We start from the raw sequence: 17448 nt of genomic DNA on the forward strand, positions 1-17448 counted from the left end.
CCCCAAAGATTGCCAATCCCTCCAGTGGGGGACCAAGTGGGAAGTATTGCTTTCAAACAAAATCGAGTGCTGTATAAAAAGCCTTGATTGTGCAAACAACAACATAACCGAATCAGACGGTCATTATGAGCTGCTTGTTTATGGCTAATTAGCTGACTAAACCCCTGCACCAACATAGTGAAGCTAAAGTTCTAAGCCAGTTCCAATTATAGAACTAGAAAAGCCCATTGAAGCTATGAGACTTTCCATTTGTAGATGTGTCAGTACGCTTTCTAAAAATACAGTCTCTCCTCATTTGTATTGCTTGTATGCACGTTTCTTTGCATTTGGCAGCAGCACATGAAAATGATACTCGGAGAGTAATTAGGCAACACACAGAAAAAGAACTCTTCTCTCATCAGTTTTTCCAACAGCGTCTGAGAATCACATTTTGTCAAACCATTCTTTCGGCGCAAAATCATTTTACTTCCAACTACTTGTGACATATTTCCAATGAAATCCTGCTCAACCTCCATTCTAGTCAATTTCCCGGCTTGGCCATCTCACTGTGCAGAATAGATACAACACACTACAGGGTTGTTTTAAATGCAAATTAAACCACATATATCACTTCACCTTGTGTCGTCTTACACAAATTGGAATGTTTATCTAGATATGAACCAACATGAATTGCGCCACTCTTCAACAAAGTGTTGATTTGATGTTCCCCAAAAATAAGTTGCATATTTACAGACTACATGCTTTCAACGGAACTAAGTGTATGGCGGGAGTGGATTCATCAACAAGTGTTTTCATATCAGTCCTCTGTGATCAAACCTGATGACATGTTAGAGTGGCAAGTTCCACGACATAAGAACAACCATGCAAACATCAATGCATTATAATGCTCAAACATTCCTCATAATTCCGCGACACTGACGGCATCAATTAAACGGGCCAGCCGCTGATAAACATTGAGTCAGCGCAAGGTCAAACCTCTCATAACTGCAATTACTGAGCTTTTAAAATAACATAAAAACAGCACGCTTGTGAGCGTCACATCTTGTTGACTTGTCTGGCTGCATTTCTCTCCATCTGCCATTTTTGTTATGGAAGAGCTTTCTTTGAGGCAGCAGTAGCAGCTCTGGGCATCTTGCCGTCAGTCGTGATGACACTGCGGTTGGTTCCCAACCAGTAAAAATAATTAACAGCCCTAAGTGAGTTTCAGAAATCTCTGATGTTGAGTTAATGTTCGAGGCGGGTCCTTAATTCCTCTTCTTTTTTCTACTGTCAGGACCATGCCATTCAACTTTTATATCCGTCTTTCATATTTTACGAGTGGGAATGCATTCCTTCAATGTATACGATGGATGATCTCTCTCATGGCTTGATTAGGCTCTCACTGATTTCATCAAGGAAGGTATGGCTGAGAACTTCCTTTTAGATGGCGAGCATCTATCCAAGCTGACTAAAGTATTGGGACCAGAGTTAGTATAGTGTTGGAATTTTAATTATAGTTAGTTTTTAGTTTGTCTTTTTTATTTTTTTTTTATTTAGTTAGTTTTAATTAGTTTTCAGGGCGGTTTTGTTAGTTTTATTAGGTTTAGTTCTTTCAAAAACATTTTTAGTTTAGGTTTACTATTACATTTGGTTGTTTTTTTAATTGGTATTTTACTTGTGTGCTAGAATAGAAATGTCAACAAAAATAAAGATAAATATAAAAGATAAAGTCCTTTATTAGTCCCTCAATGGGGAAATTTGCAGTGTTACAGCAGCAAATATTTCGGTCACACAGAGACGGCGGCAGAATGTTGCCGTAATGTAATGTTTAACATTAGCAGCAAACAGTCAAAAAAAGCAAACCTTTGCGAATATACACAGTAAGTACGTATATACACAAATCCCCATGCATATACACACTTACATCCCACAACATAAACACATGGAAGGAAACACTCCTAATGTCTGTCCATAGTCCAGAGAGAAGTCTGTCCATGGTACAGAAGGGAAATAAATAAAAATGCTGCAACGATAAAAAAAAACTGCACTGATAAAAATACTGCAATGGTAAACAAAATACAGCATTGGTCAATATAAATACACAATTGAATAAACGTACAGTAGTAGGTTGTATTGGGTATTGCATCCTAGGACTCCACAATTGCCGCCCGTTTGTAGAGTTGATCCAAAGTTCTTGTTAAACAGTCTGACAGCAGCAGGCAGGAAGGAGCGGCAAAATCTCTCCTTTGCACAGTGAGGGTGTAACAGTCTATCACTGAAAAATGGAGATGCTGGGGATTGAACCCAGGACTTCATACATGCGAAGCATGCGCTCTACCACTGAGCTACATCCCCACTTGATGCCATTTGATACGTGCAGTTTAACAGTCTACAGAATTTTAATTAAACGCAGTGAATGTTTCCAATTTTAGATCCATGCATGCACCCTAATTATATTAAAGCTGGGATGCCTTGTTTGCCAATTTTTAAAGTGGATTTGTGGCTTGAATTCTTCTCGAGAAGTATTAAACCCAGTGGTACAGTGTGCTATTTTATTTTATTTTTTTATGTATGAAACAAAAAAAAGGAAAGGTTACCAAGCATTGCATCACACCCTACATTAAATGACAAAAGCAGGGGAATCTTTCAATTTGAAGCCACACACATACTCGTCTCCCAGGAGTGACATCATCCGCAGGCGCTTTTTTATTGGCTGCTGCTCGATGATGTGTGACACACATTAAGAGGACTACAACTCGCAGACTCTTCTTCTGGTTGACGGCCGTACCGTTAATATAAAAATAAATACATTTAAAATCAACCCCAAAGGCTCTTCTAATAAATTAATTGCCAAAGATGAAAACAAAGGACATTTTCGCTGTGGTTCGAATTAGTTTTAGTTCGTTATAAATGTAAGCTGTAATTTCAGTTAGTTTTTGTTTTTTTCAAAAGCATTTTCATTTTTATTTTATTTTGTTAACAAAAATGCATCTTCAATTTTTGTTTTAGTTATGTGGGTTCTTTTCGTTAACTAAAATAGCCTTGATTGGGACACATGACCATCGCAGTTCTTCCAGGATGTCAAATAAACCTTTATCAGCTTCCACCATTCTATTTTCTCAAAGATTTTCAAGTGTTTTGTTCCCCGATTCCAACAGAAGAACATTTCTGAGGACAGAGGTCATTTACATAAGTAAGTGGCTGGCTCGCAAGTTCTTGTTGCAGTTTATCCCAAAGGTGTTTGAATTAGTTGAGGTCGAGGCTCTCGAGTTTTTCCACACCACCTTGTACAAGATTTTTATGGATTTTGCGTTGCACAACGGGACAGAGAGCTTTTGTCAAAATGTCTCGAAGGAAAGAATTGTCTGAATGTCTTTTGATAACCTGCATAGCTCTGACACACACAGCAGGCAGATAAAGGCTAACCTTAAGTTGACTTTGCTTTTCTCAAAGACACTAGACAGTATATTTAACCCAAATGTGCACGAGGAACCACTCCTGTTGCAAGAGACCAGAGTATAGTCATTAACACTAACATTTTAACTCGGCATGCCAGATTCACCTCCATCAAATGTAGTAATTATTCAACTGGATTACAGCCAATGATGTGAAGCACAAATTACACAAAATACAAATCCCGCAATGCAGCGTAACAGCTTACCAAGCCCAAAAAGTTGCCCGTGATCATTCCGTCGCTCTGGCTTCATGTGGTTCAAACTCTGTATATTTGGCAGCACAAACTCAGTGAGAGCTGACCTTCTCAGCATGGCTTGTAGCAGTTTCTAAAAAAGTTGTAAAGACCAATGTGTTTACTGTTAGCATGAGTGTTACGGTGCTAGGAGTCTTAATGTGTTTTATCTACCCGTTACGTGTTGCGGCGTTAGTTTGTTTGCACCATGCATGAGGTTTGTCTTCAGTCTAGTGACCACGTCTGTTATGTTGTCGAGTGTAGGATAAAGCCTAGACAAATATATTTATGTCTTTGTCACACTAATTGAGAATCCTCAAGCATCGACACGTGCTATCGATGCCTGCCCAAATAAATTCCACATTATGAATGTGAACACTTGCCGTCCGAGTTGCTATTTCAAAAGATGGAATCATATCCCAATCATAAACAAACATGTCGCCGATTACGCGAGCAAAGAAAGGTTTGAATGTATTCCAACTTTTACTGAAAATTTATCTTTTAAATGTATCTATATTTTTATTTATTTTTATGTTTCTATTTAATTTTATTTTTATTTATTGCAACGCGTTCATATTTGAAATTTACTGAATTTTGTCTCACGTGTTTTTGTAGAGATCAAAAATGTCTATATTGTTCGACCACAACTCTAAGTATGCTCAATAGTGGGCAAACTACGGCCCTGGGGCCACATGCGGTCCGTTGAACGTTTTAATCCATCCCGCCAAACTTGAAAAAAAAATTAAATGAATAAACCTTGTTAATGTTTTATTTTCTAAATACGCTGGTCTGTCAAACACAGATATTTTGGTGTAATGCTTTTTTTCATTTTCATTTAAAATGAAATATATTTTATTTTCAATGAAATTAGGTTACCAAAACACTCCATCCATCTGCTCCTGGTTCGGCCCCTCTGTCAAATTTTAGAACCTATTGTGGCCCACCAATCAAAAGGTTTGCCCACCCCTGCCCTAAGTTTTGCTTCCTGTGCTTTTGGGTTTGACACATCTGGACTAATAGGTAAATGCCAGCATCTGATAGATTATTTTTACATGTATTTATTTTTATTCATACACTGCTATATATTTTGTGTTGCACAGACAGAGAACCAGATCCCACACATGCCAGCATGCAAGGATCAATGTCCGAGTGAAAAAGTGCATGCCAACAGTATAGCACTCTTGAGCTGAGGCAGCCAGAAAGCAGACTAGCATCACTCCGACATCTAGTTTGACATTTGTTTTGTTTTTTTGCATATAGCGGGCCTCTAATGATGGCCTTTTGTCTCTAAACTCCTTACAGAAGAGCTACTGCCGTCTCAGTTGATTGATTGATGGTTTCATTATAAGATGTGTGACAATATTCTAGTTCTTGTATACTGCGTAAAGGTTTCTTCTTATTTGTATATGAGTAGAGCTTTTAAAAAGCCATGAGCCTATTGACTGTTACTCAATCTGAAGTCATTGGCCTTGGGCTGTAGCTCATTTAGGACTTGAATCATAATGGAAATAGAGTACAGGTGTCTGCCTCGTGATGTCATTGTCAATCATGAATTTTAAGAAGCTGCACCTTCAACAACTCTGAAATCCTTTTAAAATATAACCATTCCTCACAGAGTCGGTAATTTATAAATATATATTTTTCAATCATCCAAAGCCTTCCTGGAGCGTTCTGCACTGGACTCACTTCTGTTTTTAACGAGAGTGTAATTTAGCATGGGGTGTGAAAGAATAGCTGCAAGGGAAACTGGAGTCCATTTCGAGTGCTTCCTTCTCTGCAACTTTGCCTCCCATCAGGGTGTCACGTGCTGCTCATTGGCATTCTGTTTAAAAAGGTACACCGGCTGATGACATGTCCACACTCCTATTCTACATGTGATACCGCCACCCACTGTGCATCAAATCCCATTCTGCCTTTAGCACTTTTCAGGTTTTATTTGAAGATAACGGCGAGTATTACTAAGAGAGCTTCATCTCGACAGCCTCAGGCGGACGTCACCCAGCCACAAATGCGCCAAATCAGCCGACAACTCGATTTAACCCTGACACTCAATTCCACTATCGTCTAATCTGTAGAGCCTCGTGACGATGAAGCGACGCCCTCAATTGCGTGTTGATGCATACGCTTGCGGGAGGAGGTGACCCTCCCTCAAGAAACCGACTGGTGCGAGAGGTTGCGGAAAGGTCAGAAAAACTGTGCAAGAAAGCAGGGCAGCGCATGTATCAAGGCTGGCTCGGCATCTGCCGAGACTCGTGTGTGAACTTTGCCTGGCTTCTCGCGTGAGGACTGGAGAAGCACAGACGGTGATATTCCAGTAGGATGCAAGCTCCAGCGCGGTGTCATGTCTCGTTCCGAACCCAAATGAAATTCTGCTGGCATGCTTACAAATACAGCAGCTGTAGTGTGGCAGTTGCATTTAAGATATGTGCGAGTATTTCAATTAAAGTATCTGCTGTAGAGCTGCCTCAGCGGGATCTGTGCCACCGGGCTCCATGTGAGTGTACATTATTTGTTTGTGTGTGCACACATGCTGGGAAAGATTAAGGCCCATTGCAGCGTTTTAATCTTGGATGCAGATTATCATATGGCTTTCCACGGAAGGCTGCCCAACTGGTCTTAGTTATCTGCTATAGCCTACTCTGAATTGATTACTTTTCACGGATGTACTAAGAAAGATGGTGAATGATAAAAATACAAATGAATGGTTACAGGGAAAATTCTCCTGTTGTTCCAGCAATGTCCTGTGATAGAACCACATGTTAACTACCTTGCTGCTGATTAGTTTGCTCCTGTGATGATTAAGCACATCGGGGATCTGACCAGCAGCTGCTGGGTCACAAGCTCAATTTTGCATCCCTCCAGTACTCGGCACGGTCGGTTTCCTGAGCGCTAACAGAGATTTGCTGCTTGGATGCAAGTGTACGCCAAAGACTTTGAGTGCAGCCTGACCTACTGGCTCCTTCCGCATGTGCAGAAAGCTTAGCTAATGGTCTGTTTGCTGAGCTGCAGCCTGGATGGCATGTTCAGTGACTCCCATGGCCTCAGAATCAGTTGCATGGTTACAAAATCGGATTCCTAAACTGCCGCAGTGTTGTGTAAACTTTAAGATATCCAAAAGAAAAAGAATAATAATAATAATAATAATACAGCAACCTTTCACTTTCAATGAATCTGAGCCAAATGTACTCAAAGAACTTGCCATTTATGTCAAACAGAATGAAGTGCGAGATTATGAAAAATTCAAATAAATAAATGAACATTTCTGTAATATAAAACAATTCGAAAATAATAAATGCATTTATGCCAGTCATTAATTGATCGACATAAAAGTGCTGCCACGGTCAGTTGCAGCGCACCATGCACATACCCGACATTTTCAGATTTGTGTCGTCATTGCCTCTAGGAAGCCCGCAAAATGAGAACAAATTGCATGCACACAAAAAACATTAGCACACTGTGTCAACAGAATAAAGTGCAATCTAAATAAATGTCAGGTAAAAACACCACATTAGTTGTAACTGAATTCCCTTGTTTTCCAGTTTCAAATATTATTGTGAGTATTTCACAAATGAGTGTAGTGCCGCTTGCACATAAATCTTACTGAGTGTGATAAAATACAAATGATTTTTAGCTTTCCCTTTAAGACCCACTAATGTAAATGCATTCAGATACATTTGGTCAGTGATCACACACTTCTAGATCTTTCCCCCATTTACAAGCTATTGATGCAACTGTGAACGCACACACCTACACTTCACCATACCGTTTCAGAATTCCATCATGAAAGCGCAAGTGTGTGTGTGCAGCAGCCACCAACATACCCATCAGTGGTATTTATTGCGCAGACCTTCTGGTAAAAACCCTGTGAGATGAAATATTGATTTCTCAACCACACTATCACTCTCGCACTCTGCGTCCTCCCTCCTAATAAAACTTCAACCTCCTAGTCAACGGCATAGCATTTTCTGCCCTTTGGTGTATCTTATAAAGAAGAGATGATTGTCTGGTTGCTCAAGTTTGACCTCTAACATCTTAACAATTACCAAGCCACCTGTGAGTGTATCTCACAAAGCTTAGTATACTCCTCGGATTTTTGTTTTATTATATATTTTTATGGGACAATACTGAAGAAATGACACTCAGTCTACAGCTTATCTGACAGTGTCAATTTACTGTGCCATTAAAATAACTCAACACAAAACCGTCAATATCTAAATCGTGCAGAAGAAAAGTGATTACACTCTACGCCACTCCGCCTCCCAACTGAATCACCTTTAAAGGGGCAAAAATTCAAGAATGAAAGTGAAAATGAAAATTTCCAATAAAAGTACAAACAACATTAATGTAAATCAGATTTTAAATGCACAGAATGAATATGTAGAGTGTCCTCTATAATACAATTACATATATATATATATATATATATATATATATATATATATATATATATATATATACACACACACACACATATATATATATATATATATATATATATATATATATGTTAGGGTGACGAGGAGGTTAAACTAAACTTGACTTGGTGAGACAGGCAGGAAAAAAATGGCCGTGGACACTGACAGGGACAGGGACAGGGACAGGGACAGGGACAGGGACAGGGACAGGGACAGGGACAGGGACAGGGACAGGGACATCTGACACGGACAACTTACAAGGGCAGTGCACCGACAAGAACTGAAAATAAACTGGGAGCTAAATACAAACAAATTGACGAGACAACGAGGAGCACCTGGACAAGACACAAAGGGTTGACTGGTTAGCACTGGGGCTTGGTTAGACGAATGCAGGTGGACACAATGAACATGACGAGACACACCAATCATAAGGAAAAAACATTATATATATGACTAATATTTTTATTAAGATTTATTTTTTTCAACTGATAACACCCATATTTCAAAATTGTGCCCAGAGTGTCAATATTTTGTCCTCTTTCACTCCTCCATGATGACATTACAGAGCTTGTGTTTTTTTAAGAGACCTCGTGCTCCTCCCAATCTAATGTTTGAGAATGCCAAGAGTTGCTCTATCGGGATTAGCTTTGAAGACATCCTTGGTCAGTCCATCACCTTTCCTTTCAGCTTCTTCAGCAAGGCAGCGATTGTTTTGGAGCTGTGTTTGCATTTGAACCTTGCGGCCCAGTTTCCAAAGGGAGTAATGGGGACCAATTTTTTGCAGTTTGTGGCCCATGGTCCAAGCTCACCCCCCACGACTTCAGCCTCGGCAGGAATGCTGGCAACAATCATACGTCTATTGTAAGACGATCTCTGGACGTGATGCTAAGCATGTGCAATCAAATTGGTCACCCAAGGCGAGACCTCTACTGAGCTGTCTGGTATAACCACTGTATATTCTTGGTGCATGGTGAATGCTGCAGCTCGGTTGGGTATTCTTCTGAGAGCTTAGGCCATCTTTAGAGAGCAACAGATCTTTTGTCACACCCTAATTTCTTTGCTATGAAGAGCCATATTGAACTTCCAGTGAACAGAACGTATAATAGTGATCACATCTTTGGAGGTACAAGGACTAAATGGGCCTGATGGACTTTTTACACTTAGGGATGTGCTCATTTTTGTTATCAGTTGTAGAGACGTTAATGGCTGTGTGTTGAGTTCATTTGAGGGCACAGTATATATACACTGTTTACATGCTGCACACTGACTACTTTATGTTGTAGCAAAGTGGCATTTCCTCAGTGTTGACTCATGAAAAGATATGATAAAATAGTTACAAATATTTGAGAAGTTAACACAGTTTGTGAACTACTGTACGTGAAGTCTTCGGCTGCCACTTTGATATTTTAATGACCTTTTCCAACAACTGTGATTTTGACACAGTAAAAATGTTAAGAGTTTAACATATCCAATTAACAGAATTGTGTGGAGACCACAAAACAGATTCCTATGACTCTTTGGTGGTGTATGTGGAAAGTAGTTCATTAATCCATGTTAATTTTGGTTCATATTGTGGATAAAGGTGCAGTTATAAGTAGTATGTATTTTTTTGCCAGTTTTACAGGGACCACGTGGGTAAGCCATATGGCAGTTCTAAATATAGCTCACCAATGATAGGACATTATTATCTAGGAATGTTGTAGAAATGGTCATTTAAAATTGTGAACACTGGCAGAGATTTATGAAGAAATGAAAGTGTTGGCTATAGTATTTCATTTTCCTTAATTATTGATAGATATTGACATGATCATTGTCTGAAAATTAATATCATTAATTGGTAGCCCCCCAAGTAGCTCTCACTTTCAAAAAGCTTGGTGATCCCATGTTGTTTGGGGGGGTTGCGAGGGTGTCACTGGCCGTTCCGACACACAGAGCTGCCACACCCGTAAAGCTCCTGATCATTTCGTTACAGAATGTAGACTTCGCTAGATATGAAAAAAGGCTTATCTCCATTTAGTTCTTGTGCAGCTCAAATTTTGTGTGTTTGTGAATTTGAACGTCTGCGCTGCAGGTCGCTAGGCATTACAGCAGACCGAGGGCATGTTGTTACACTTCCCCAGCACACCTGACAATTTGGTGAGGAAAAAGTATACTACATTTTAGACGACCTAAAAGCAGGTTTAAATGGTAGTGCGAGTGGTGGAAGGCAATTTTGGTGTATTTGAGATGGATGTCATCGTATTTCACCCATAAATATGAGAGTGTGGGACGATCCCTCTGAATCATTGTAGATCCAATTCATTGAACGAAGTATAATGATTATCATCTTAAAAACATTTTATTAGTACGTACTCCTGTGCCTGCGTAGCACAAATATTTTGTCACATAAGCATTGTCTTGGGTCACGTGTGGCTGACTACATAATCCCAAAGCGGAGCTCTTTGTAGTTTGACTGTATAAACGCACTTTGCGTGCACCAATATTCACAGACCACAGCGATACCACGAGAATGAATTGCGACTATGATGGAGGAACCTATGCAACTTGGAGGTGGATGGTGGCGAGAAGGCATTGTTTCCAGACAGGGACTTGCTTCTATGGTGACCAGCTGGGTCACAGTGTCCATATGCCCGATGAGATCATCACACCCATCCAGCTAGTCTATTCAGCTGGGACACCGTCAATCCGCTACCGCAGCTATAAGTTTTTTGAGGGACACCGCCATTGCAGTTGGGTGTATCCCCTGGTTAGCATACGGGAAGGAGATGAGTGGAATAACGCCTTTAAAATGCCTCTGGGGCATTTAGAATATTTCGTGTTGCCGTTCAGACTAATCAACGCACCTGCTGAAATTCAGTTCTTTATCAACGATGTGTTAAGGCAGGGGTGGGCAAACTTTTTGATTGGGGTGTGCCACAATGGGTTCTAAAATTTGACAATGGCGAGGAGATGGATGGAGTGTTTTGGTTACCTCACCTCATTTAATTTTAAATGAAGGTGAACAAAAGCATGATAACAATATATATGCCTTTGAAAAAACACAGTATTTAGAAAATAAAACATTAACAATGTTTATTCTTTTTTTTTCTCCAAGTTCGGCGGGCCGGATTAAAACGTTTAATGGGCCGCATGTGGCCCCCAGGCCATAGTTTGCCCACGCCTGTGTTAAGGGATATGCTTAACTTCTTTGCCCTATTTTCCCTTGATGACATACTGATCTTCTCACTAAACTGACAGAAACATCGTCAACACATGCGAATGGTACTCCAGCATTCACTGGAGTCTCGGTTAAATGTGAAAACAGAGAAACGACCATGAGGAATTAGTTCAGTTCCCACAACCGGAAAGCAGCTACAGAGATTATTAGGTTTCGCCAACTTTTACCGATATCTGTAGTTACAGTCAGAAGGCTGTACCTTTGAAAGATCTTACCTTTAGCAAAATCCTGTTCAAATGAAACCCCAGTGCATTTACTGAAATAAAGGAGTTGTTTACAAACCCGCAAGTGCTGACCCATCCTAACCCTGAACTCTCTTTTGTGGTCAAGGTTGATGCTTCAAGTCAGGATCGGGGGCAGTCCCATCCCAGCTATCCCTGGTTGACCAGAGGCTCCACCCCTGCACCTTCTTCTCCAGAAGTCTCAGTTCAGCTGAGGCTGACAATGACGTTGGAAACTGTTAGCCATCATACTGGCTCTGCAAGAGTGGAGACATTGGTTGGAAGGAGCCAAGGAACAGTTCACAGTGTACACTAACCACAAGAAGCTGGCCTCCATTCGCTCACCGAAGAGCTGGAACTCCAGACAAGCTCGTTGGGCTCTGCTTTTCACCCAGTTTAATTTGATTTTGACCTACCGCAGGGGTTTAGATAACCAGAAATCCAACACTCTGTCCGAGCTACATATTCCAGCGATGAACGTATTCAGGTTTGAATCCATTCTTGCAGGTCAATGTATTGTGGGAGCATTGCAGTGGGAGATTGAGAAGAGGATTGCAGAGGCACTCGAAGGCAACACAGATTTGAGTCAATGTCCCGCTGGGAAGCTGTTCATTCCCATGACTTTACGCCCGGAGTATTTTTCCATGGCCATATTTTCTCTTGGTAAGGGCATTTTGCTTTCCTTGCTTTTTTATTCGCTAGTGATTTTCTGGTAGTCACCTTGGCTTTTCCAAGCGTTTTGTGTTTGTTTTGTTTTATCCTTGCATGTTTTTGCCAGCATCTTCTGTTGCACTTTGTCTGTATTGTTTTAGCCGTAATAAATCTCTTTTGTTCAATTATCCTTGTCTACATTGGGATTCCTAATTCTTTTTTCACCAATTCTCTTCTGAACCTGACTTTTTATGTTTTAATTCTCATGGGCCCTAAAGTATTGTAGGTTCCTGTTCTCCAGCCCAGGTAAGCCATTTGGTGAATGCAGGTCTGCTTGTGAAGCCATGAGGATCTTCCTTGGAGAGCATAGTGTCGGAGTACGTTTTAATATGTGGGTGCATCGGTAGGTTTCATCAGATGGCAGAAACAGCTTGATTTATCTTTTGGACTTATTAAACTTCATCAATTTTCAAATGAGCATGCAGCCCATGGCATCCATTCAGGGCCACTTTATTCTTGGTTAAAAATGCTGCTAGATTGATTTAGTAGCTTATTATATGCAAAAGTTTCTTTTGGCCATTTTTCAAGTGAAAACTGGCCCAGATTTTCATTTTTTAACGTTGGTTTTGAGTAACAGCCCATAACAAGTGACCACTATGCACCAAGATGCTTTCATTGTCCCTCGACATCACACCAAGTTGTCATGATTTGAATAAAACCTTGCATCCGCATACAATGCAATTGTTGCTTAAATGTCAACCCACAATGTATTCTCCTTTTTGGACATTTGCCACCATTATTTCTGGTGTCAGGACCCTCATCCCCAGTGTGGAAATTGGGATTCCATCTGTGTTTTTCCCACAAGCTCAGTGTGAGACATTCGCTCTTGCAAACGAGAGGCTCTGCAGCAACGTAACGCCCGCTGAAATGATCTGTCACTTCCTTGTTGCTTGCTGGCTCCAGATCCGCAGCATGTAAAGGCCGACTAAATCACAGCAGCAGATGCCTCCATGATGCAATCCAGGCATAAAATTGGAAACCGAATCAGTTCAGCGCACTTATTTACACTGTAGTTCATCTTGCGGATACAGAATATGTGGAGTAAAAATATTTTCAAGAGACTTTATTAATGAACACCTGAAATCCATTCATATGTATTGTATAAGCAGCAGCACATAAATGACCATACAAATCCACGACATGACCGAGGTTTTATATAAAAAGGGGTGCACATAGATGGTGCGCAAAAAAAAAACATTGTTTATAATTAAACAGAAGACTGGTTTCATCCATAATAACTGAACTGTTGAGTTTTAAATGAAGACATTTGTGCGATGTCTCTCAGTATTCATCTCCTTCTTCTCCCTGGTCATCAATGGAGTCAGCACCCACTTCCTCATAATCTTTCTCGAGAGCCGCCATGTCCTCTCTGGCTTCAGAGAACTCTCCCTCTTCCATGCCCTCACCCACGTACCAGTGAACAAAGGCTCGCTTGGCGTACATCAAGTCAAACTTGTGGTCCAGCCGAGCCCATGCCTCGGCAACAGCAGTGGTGTTGCTCAGCATGCACACTGCCCTCTGGACTTTCGCCAAGTCTCCACCGGGGACTACAGTGGGAGGCTGGTAGTTAATGCCCACCTTGAAACCAGTGGGGCACCAGTCCACAAACTGGATGGTGCGCTTGTTTTTGATGGTGCCAATAGCGGCATTGACATCTTTGGGAACCACATCGCCACGGTACAAAAGGCAACACGCCATGTACTTTCCATGACGGGGGTCACATTTCACCATCTGATTGGCTGGCTCAAAACAGGCGTTGGTGATTTCAGCGACAGTTAATTGCTCATGGTAGGCCTTCTCAGCAGAGATGATTGGAGCATAGGTGGCCAGAGGAAAGTGGATGCGGGGATATGGGACCAAGTTGGTCTGGAACTCTGACAAATCAACATTGAGGGCGCCGTCAAAACGAAGGGAAGCTGTAATGGAGGACACAATCTGACCTATCAGTCTGTTCAGATTAGTGTAAGTAGGGCGCTCAATATCAAGGTTCCTGCGGCAGATATCATAGATGGCCTCGTTATCCACCATGAAGGCACAGTCTGAGTGCTCCAGGGTGGTGTGGGTGGTCAGGATGGAGTTGTAGGGTTCCACCACAGCGGTGGATACTTGGGGAGCTGGGTAGACGGCAAACTCTAGCTTGGATTTCTTTCCGTAGTCTACAGAGAGACGCTCCATAAGGAGGGAAGTGAACCCAGATCCTGTGCCCCCACCAAAACTATGGAACACCAGGAAGCCCTGAAGGCCGGTACATTGGTCAGCCTAGTCAAAGAGAAGGAAGGAGTTCAAATCGGAGAAACTAAATACAAATCAAGTTGCGCTTTCTTACCAGTTTGCGGATCCTGTCCAGCACCAAGTCAATGATCTCTTTGCCGATGGTGTAATGGCCACGGGCGTAGTTGTTGGCAGCATCCTCCTTGCCAGTGATCAGCTGCTCGGGGTGGAACAGCTGGCGGTAGGTTCCAGTGCGCACCTCATCTAGGAGATTAGAAATTAGAAATCCCTTTATTGTCATTGTACTCAAGTGTGCAACGAGATTAGAGGGCTCCCCTCTCCAGTGCAATACAACAATAATACAGACAAATATATAAATTAGATAAATAAATAAGAGAGTGCAATGGAGATCATCAATGAACAGTCAGTATTCACTTAGATCAGTAGAAAGACCGACTTTATCAAGTTTACCGATGACAGTGGGCTCCAGGTCAACAAACACAGCTCTGGGCACATGTTTTCCAGCTCCCGTCTCACTGAAGAAGGTGTTGAAAGAGTCATCTCCACCACCAATTGTCTTATCACTGGGCATCTGGCCGTCAGGTTGGATTCCGTGTTCCAGGCAGTAAAGCTCCCAGCAGGCGTTGCCAATCTGAACACCAGCTTGACCCACGTGCACTGAGATACACTCGCGCTGTTCGAGATTGGGGGTGGGATGGAAAGCAGAGATGAATGATAGCAGAATGGCCGTGCCGCGGCGCAGCTCATTTAGCTACACTCACCATGTTTCTTGAAGTTCGGGAGGTCTTTGAGATGTGAGACTAAAACGGCGAAGTAGCGAGCGGCAGCGTAAAGCTCTCAACAGTTGGACCTGTAAAAGGAACACTTTAATTTGTTGCTTCATTTGGTCATACGGACATATAAAAGGAAATGCTGGACATAAAAAAAAAAGCAGTAATAAATGTCAACCTTTGGCAGTTTACATGTGTAAAAGGGTCTAAGAAGAGAACTATGAGTCTTGTTCTCTATATGGCTTTGACTTAAAATATTAATACGATAGGCTTTTATTTACATTACAATAATCTTACGTCTTTGTAATAATGTTACGTATTTGTATCTAAATAATGGTCCCATAACGAAATCAAGACCATTTCATGACAACAGTCAAGCTAAAAAACATACCTGATTTACATTTTTAGTACTTTATTTTTAAAATCTTTTTGAACAAAGCAACTGAGATGCATATGAGCCTCAGAACTTGGCAAAATAAATTGTGCACTTTACATATTCTGGTGGTGAATCTTACCGCAAATCCCCAAATGATTTTGTATGGCAGTAATATTGATCAATTGGATATGATTTCTGTTTCAGGATATCCTTGGATTCATTTGCTCTTCACACTAGATTCTAGAAGTCTCCCAGGATAGATTTGCATCATTTATAACTTCCAGCAATTTATGGCCCTTCACTCACTTTCAACAGAATTTGATTTTGACCTTTAAGTGCAGGTGGTGCAAAACTTCCGCTTAACTGGTTGAAGGTAGTGACCTTCAGTAAAATTATGGGGAGCGGTGGGGCATAACAAACGCACTGCCGCTTTAGTGGGACCAATGTTATTGGCAAACATACCCTTATTATTATCAAAGTGTGGCACGAGTACCACTAGGGGAATGAGCGCTCCTAGCGGCATGCAAAAGAATCACTGCTACAGTTCAGTTGTATTTAAATTAAGTTAAATAAATTTAATCGTAATTTTGTTTTCATTTTTATGTAACCATTTTGTGCATTAAAATTTCTTGAATCTTTGTTGAAAGCAGTTTTTTTGTATTTTAGACCTGTGCTAATGTTCAATATTACAATGCATTAGAAATTATTAAATGCCATTTTTAGGAATGAAACACCACTTTTTTTGTATCAATTACTAGTATACTACTGTAAGACTCTACTGTATTTTGATGTTGGTCATTAAACAGCCGCTACCATACCAATCCAAAACAAAAATGTGAACATTTTATCCCAAACTGACAGTATTATGGAGTCAATGTCTAATCTGTTCAGTAGTGCTGACTACCACAAGGAACTGGCTACTGGGGAGCTCTTTTTGAAATTTATTAAATTCTTATTTTAACGGGTTTTTTTCATTGATAATCATGTATCACAAAAGCACCAAAAATGTTACAATTAAATCCAAATTAAACTAAAAACAGTAACATTGAAACCAAGATATGCTATGGGGTGCATTTTTTGAAGTTGCTCCGGAAAACACCGTCAACATCATTGCCCAAAAAAAAAAAATAAATAAACACTTACTTTGTAGTTGAGCAAACAAGTGTCCAGTTGATGAGAAAGTCTTTGCAAGAAAGATCTTGAAGACTTTGTAACTGAGGAAGTTACTGTTTCGCACAGAGCTGTTTCAACAAGGACGTTCGCTTACTGAGGGATCGCAAAATTAGCCATCCTGTGTCAGAGGGGAAGTGGAAGCCTTCATACACCCCGGACGTCAAAAACGTTCCCCACCAGTCGCTAATTGCGTGGGGAAGAGTGACATGATCTGGGCCTGATGTCACCGGAAGCGGTCACGTATTCGCAAACGCGATGAGCAGCTAAAGACGTCTGCTTCGAATACGTCGTCTCTTACGTAATATGAGAAGCGGTCATCACCCCATGTCGTGTGACGTAATTCGTGTACTCTTTGATAAATGACGGTACTGTTATTTCCAATCGCTGTACGTCATTGGGTGAGCTATTTCGGACAAAAAGAAATACGTCACGTGCGTTTCACCCTTCAAAATAAAATTAATTTCCCCTATCTTGACATGCACCGAATATAGCCTTTTTAAATTGCTTTGCTGACAAATTGCTATTATTAATTATAGTGTTATTGTTTATGGTGGTATATTAAAACCTAAAGACATTATAGTAACCATAACCCAGGTGACACCAAGGCTGGTTCTTCACTCACATTTACAATTTTGTCTTTAATGAGCGTAAATTGCACGTCTTATG

The 17448-nt window shown here is 40.8% G+C and overlaps 2 protein-coding genes and 1 non-coding gene across 3 annotated transcripts in view; 1 reads left to right on the forward strand and 2 right to left on the reverse strand.

Annotated features, from left to right (window-relative positions):
- The window catches only part of cfap221 (cilia and flagella associated protein 221), a 27856-nt gene extending 15591 nt beyond the window's left edge, over positions 1 to 12265 (forward strand). The window contains exon 27 of the mRNA XM_088291096.1: positions 11630 to 12265. The gene's annotated coding sequence lies outside the window, so the exon portion shown is untranslated. The remainder of the gene's footprint in view (positions 1 to 11629) is intronic.
- Positions 2263 to 2334, reverse strand: trnaa-cgc (transfer RNA alanine (anticodon CGC)). The gene has a single exon. It is a non-coding gene; the product is annotated as a tRNA-Ala (tRNA).
- Positions 12266 to 13285: 1020 nt separating the features above from the next.
- Positions 13286 to 17173, reverse strand: tuba8l2 (tubulin, alpha 8 like 2). The gene is made up of 5 exons (XM_088290097.1): positions 16753 to 17173; positions 15225 to 15313; positions 14914 to 15136; positions 14558 to 14706; positions 13286 to 14490 (listed from the first exon to the last, which is right to left on the reverse strand). The coding sequence occupies exons 2-5, from the start codon at positions 15225 to 15227 to the stop codon at positions 13513 to 13515; spliced, it is 1353 nt and encodes a 450-aa protein (XP_088146223.1). The 5' UTR covers positions 15228 to 15313; positions 16753 to 17173; the 3' UTR covers positions 13286 to 13512.
- Between the last annotated feature and the right edge of the window lie 275 nt (positions 17174 to 17448).

Source organism: Idiotropiscis lumnitzeri, chromosome 3, assembly GCF_059441095.1.
Source record: "Idiotropiscis lumnitzeri isolate Australia: NSW breed Sydney's pygmy pipehorse chromosome 3, RoL_Ilum_1.0, whole genome shotgun sequence".
Classification (NCBI taxonomy): Eukaryota; Metazoa; Chordata; class Actinopteri; order Syngnathiformes; family Syngnathidae; genus Idiotropiscis; species Idiotropiscis lumnitzeri.

Coding starts and splice junctions, on each gene's coding strand:
- tuba8l2 (XM_088290097.1), bottom strand. Junction 14,707..14,913: donor CCTGGAGCCCACTGTCATCG/GTAAACTTGATA, acceptor CTAATCTCCTAG/ATGAGGTGCGCACTGGAACC. Junction 14,491..14,557: donor TGGACAGGATCCGCAAACTG/GTAAGAAAGCGC, acceptor CTCTTTGACTAG/GCTGACCAATGTACCGGCCT.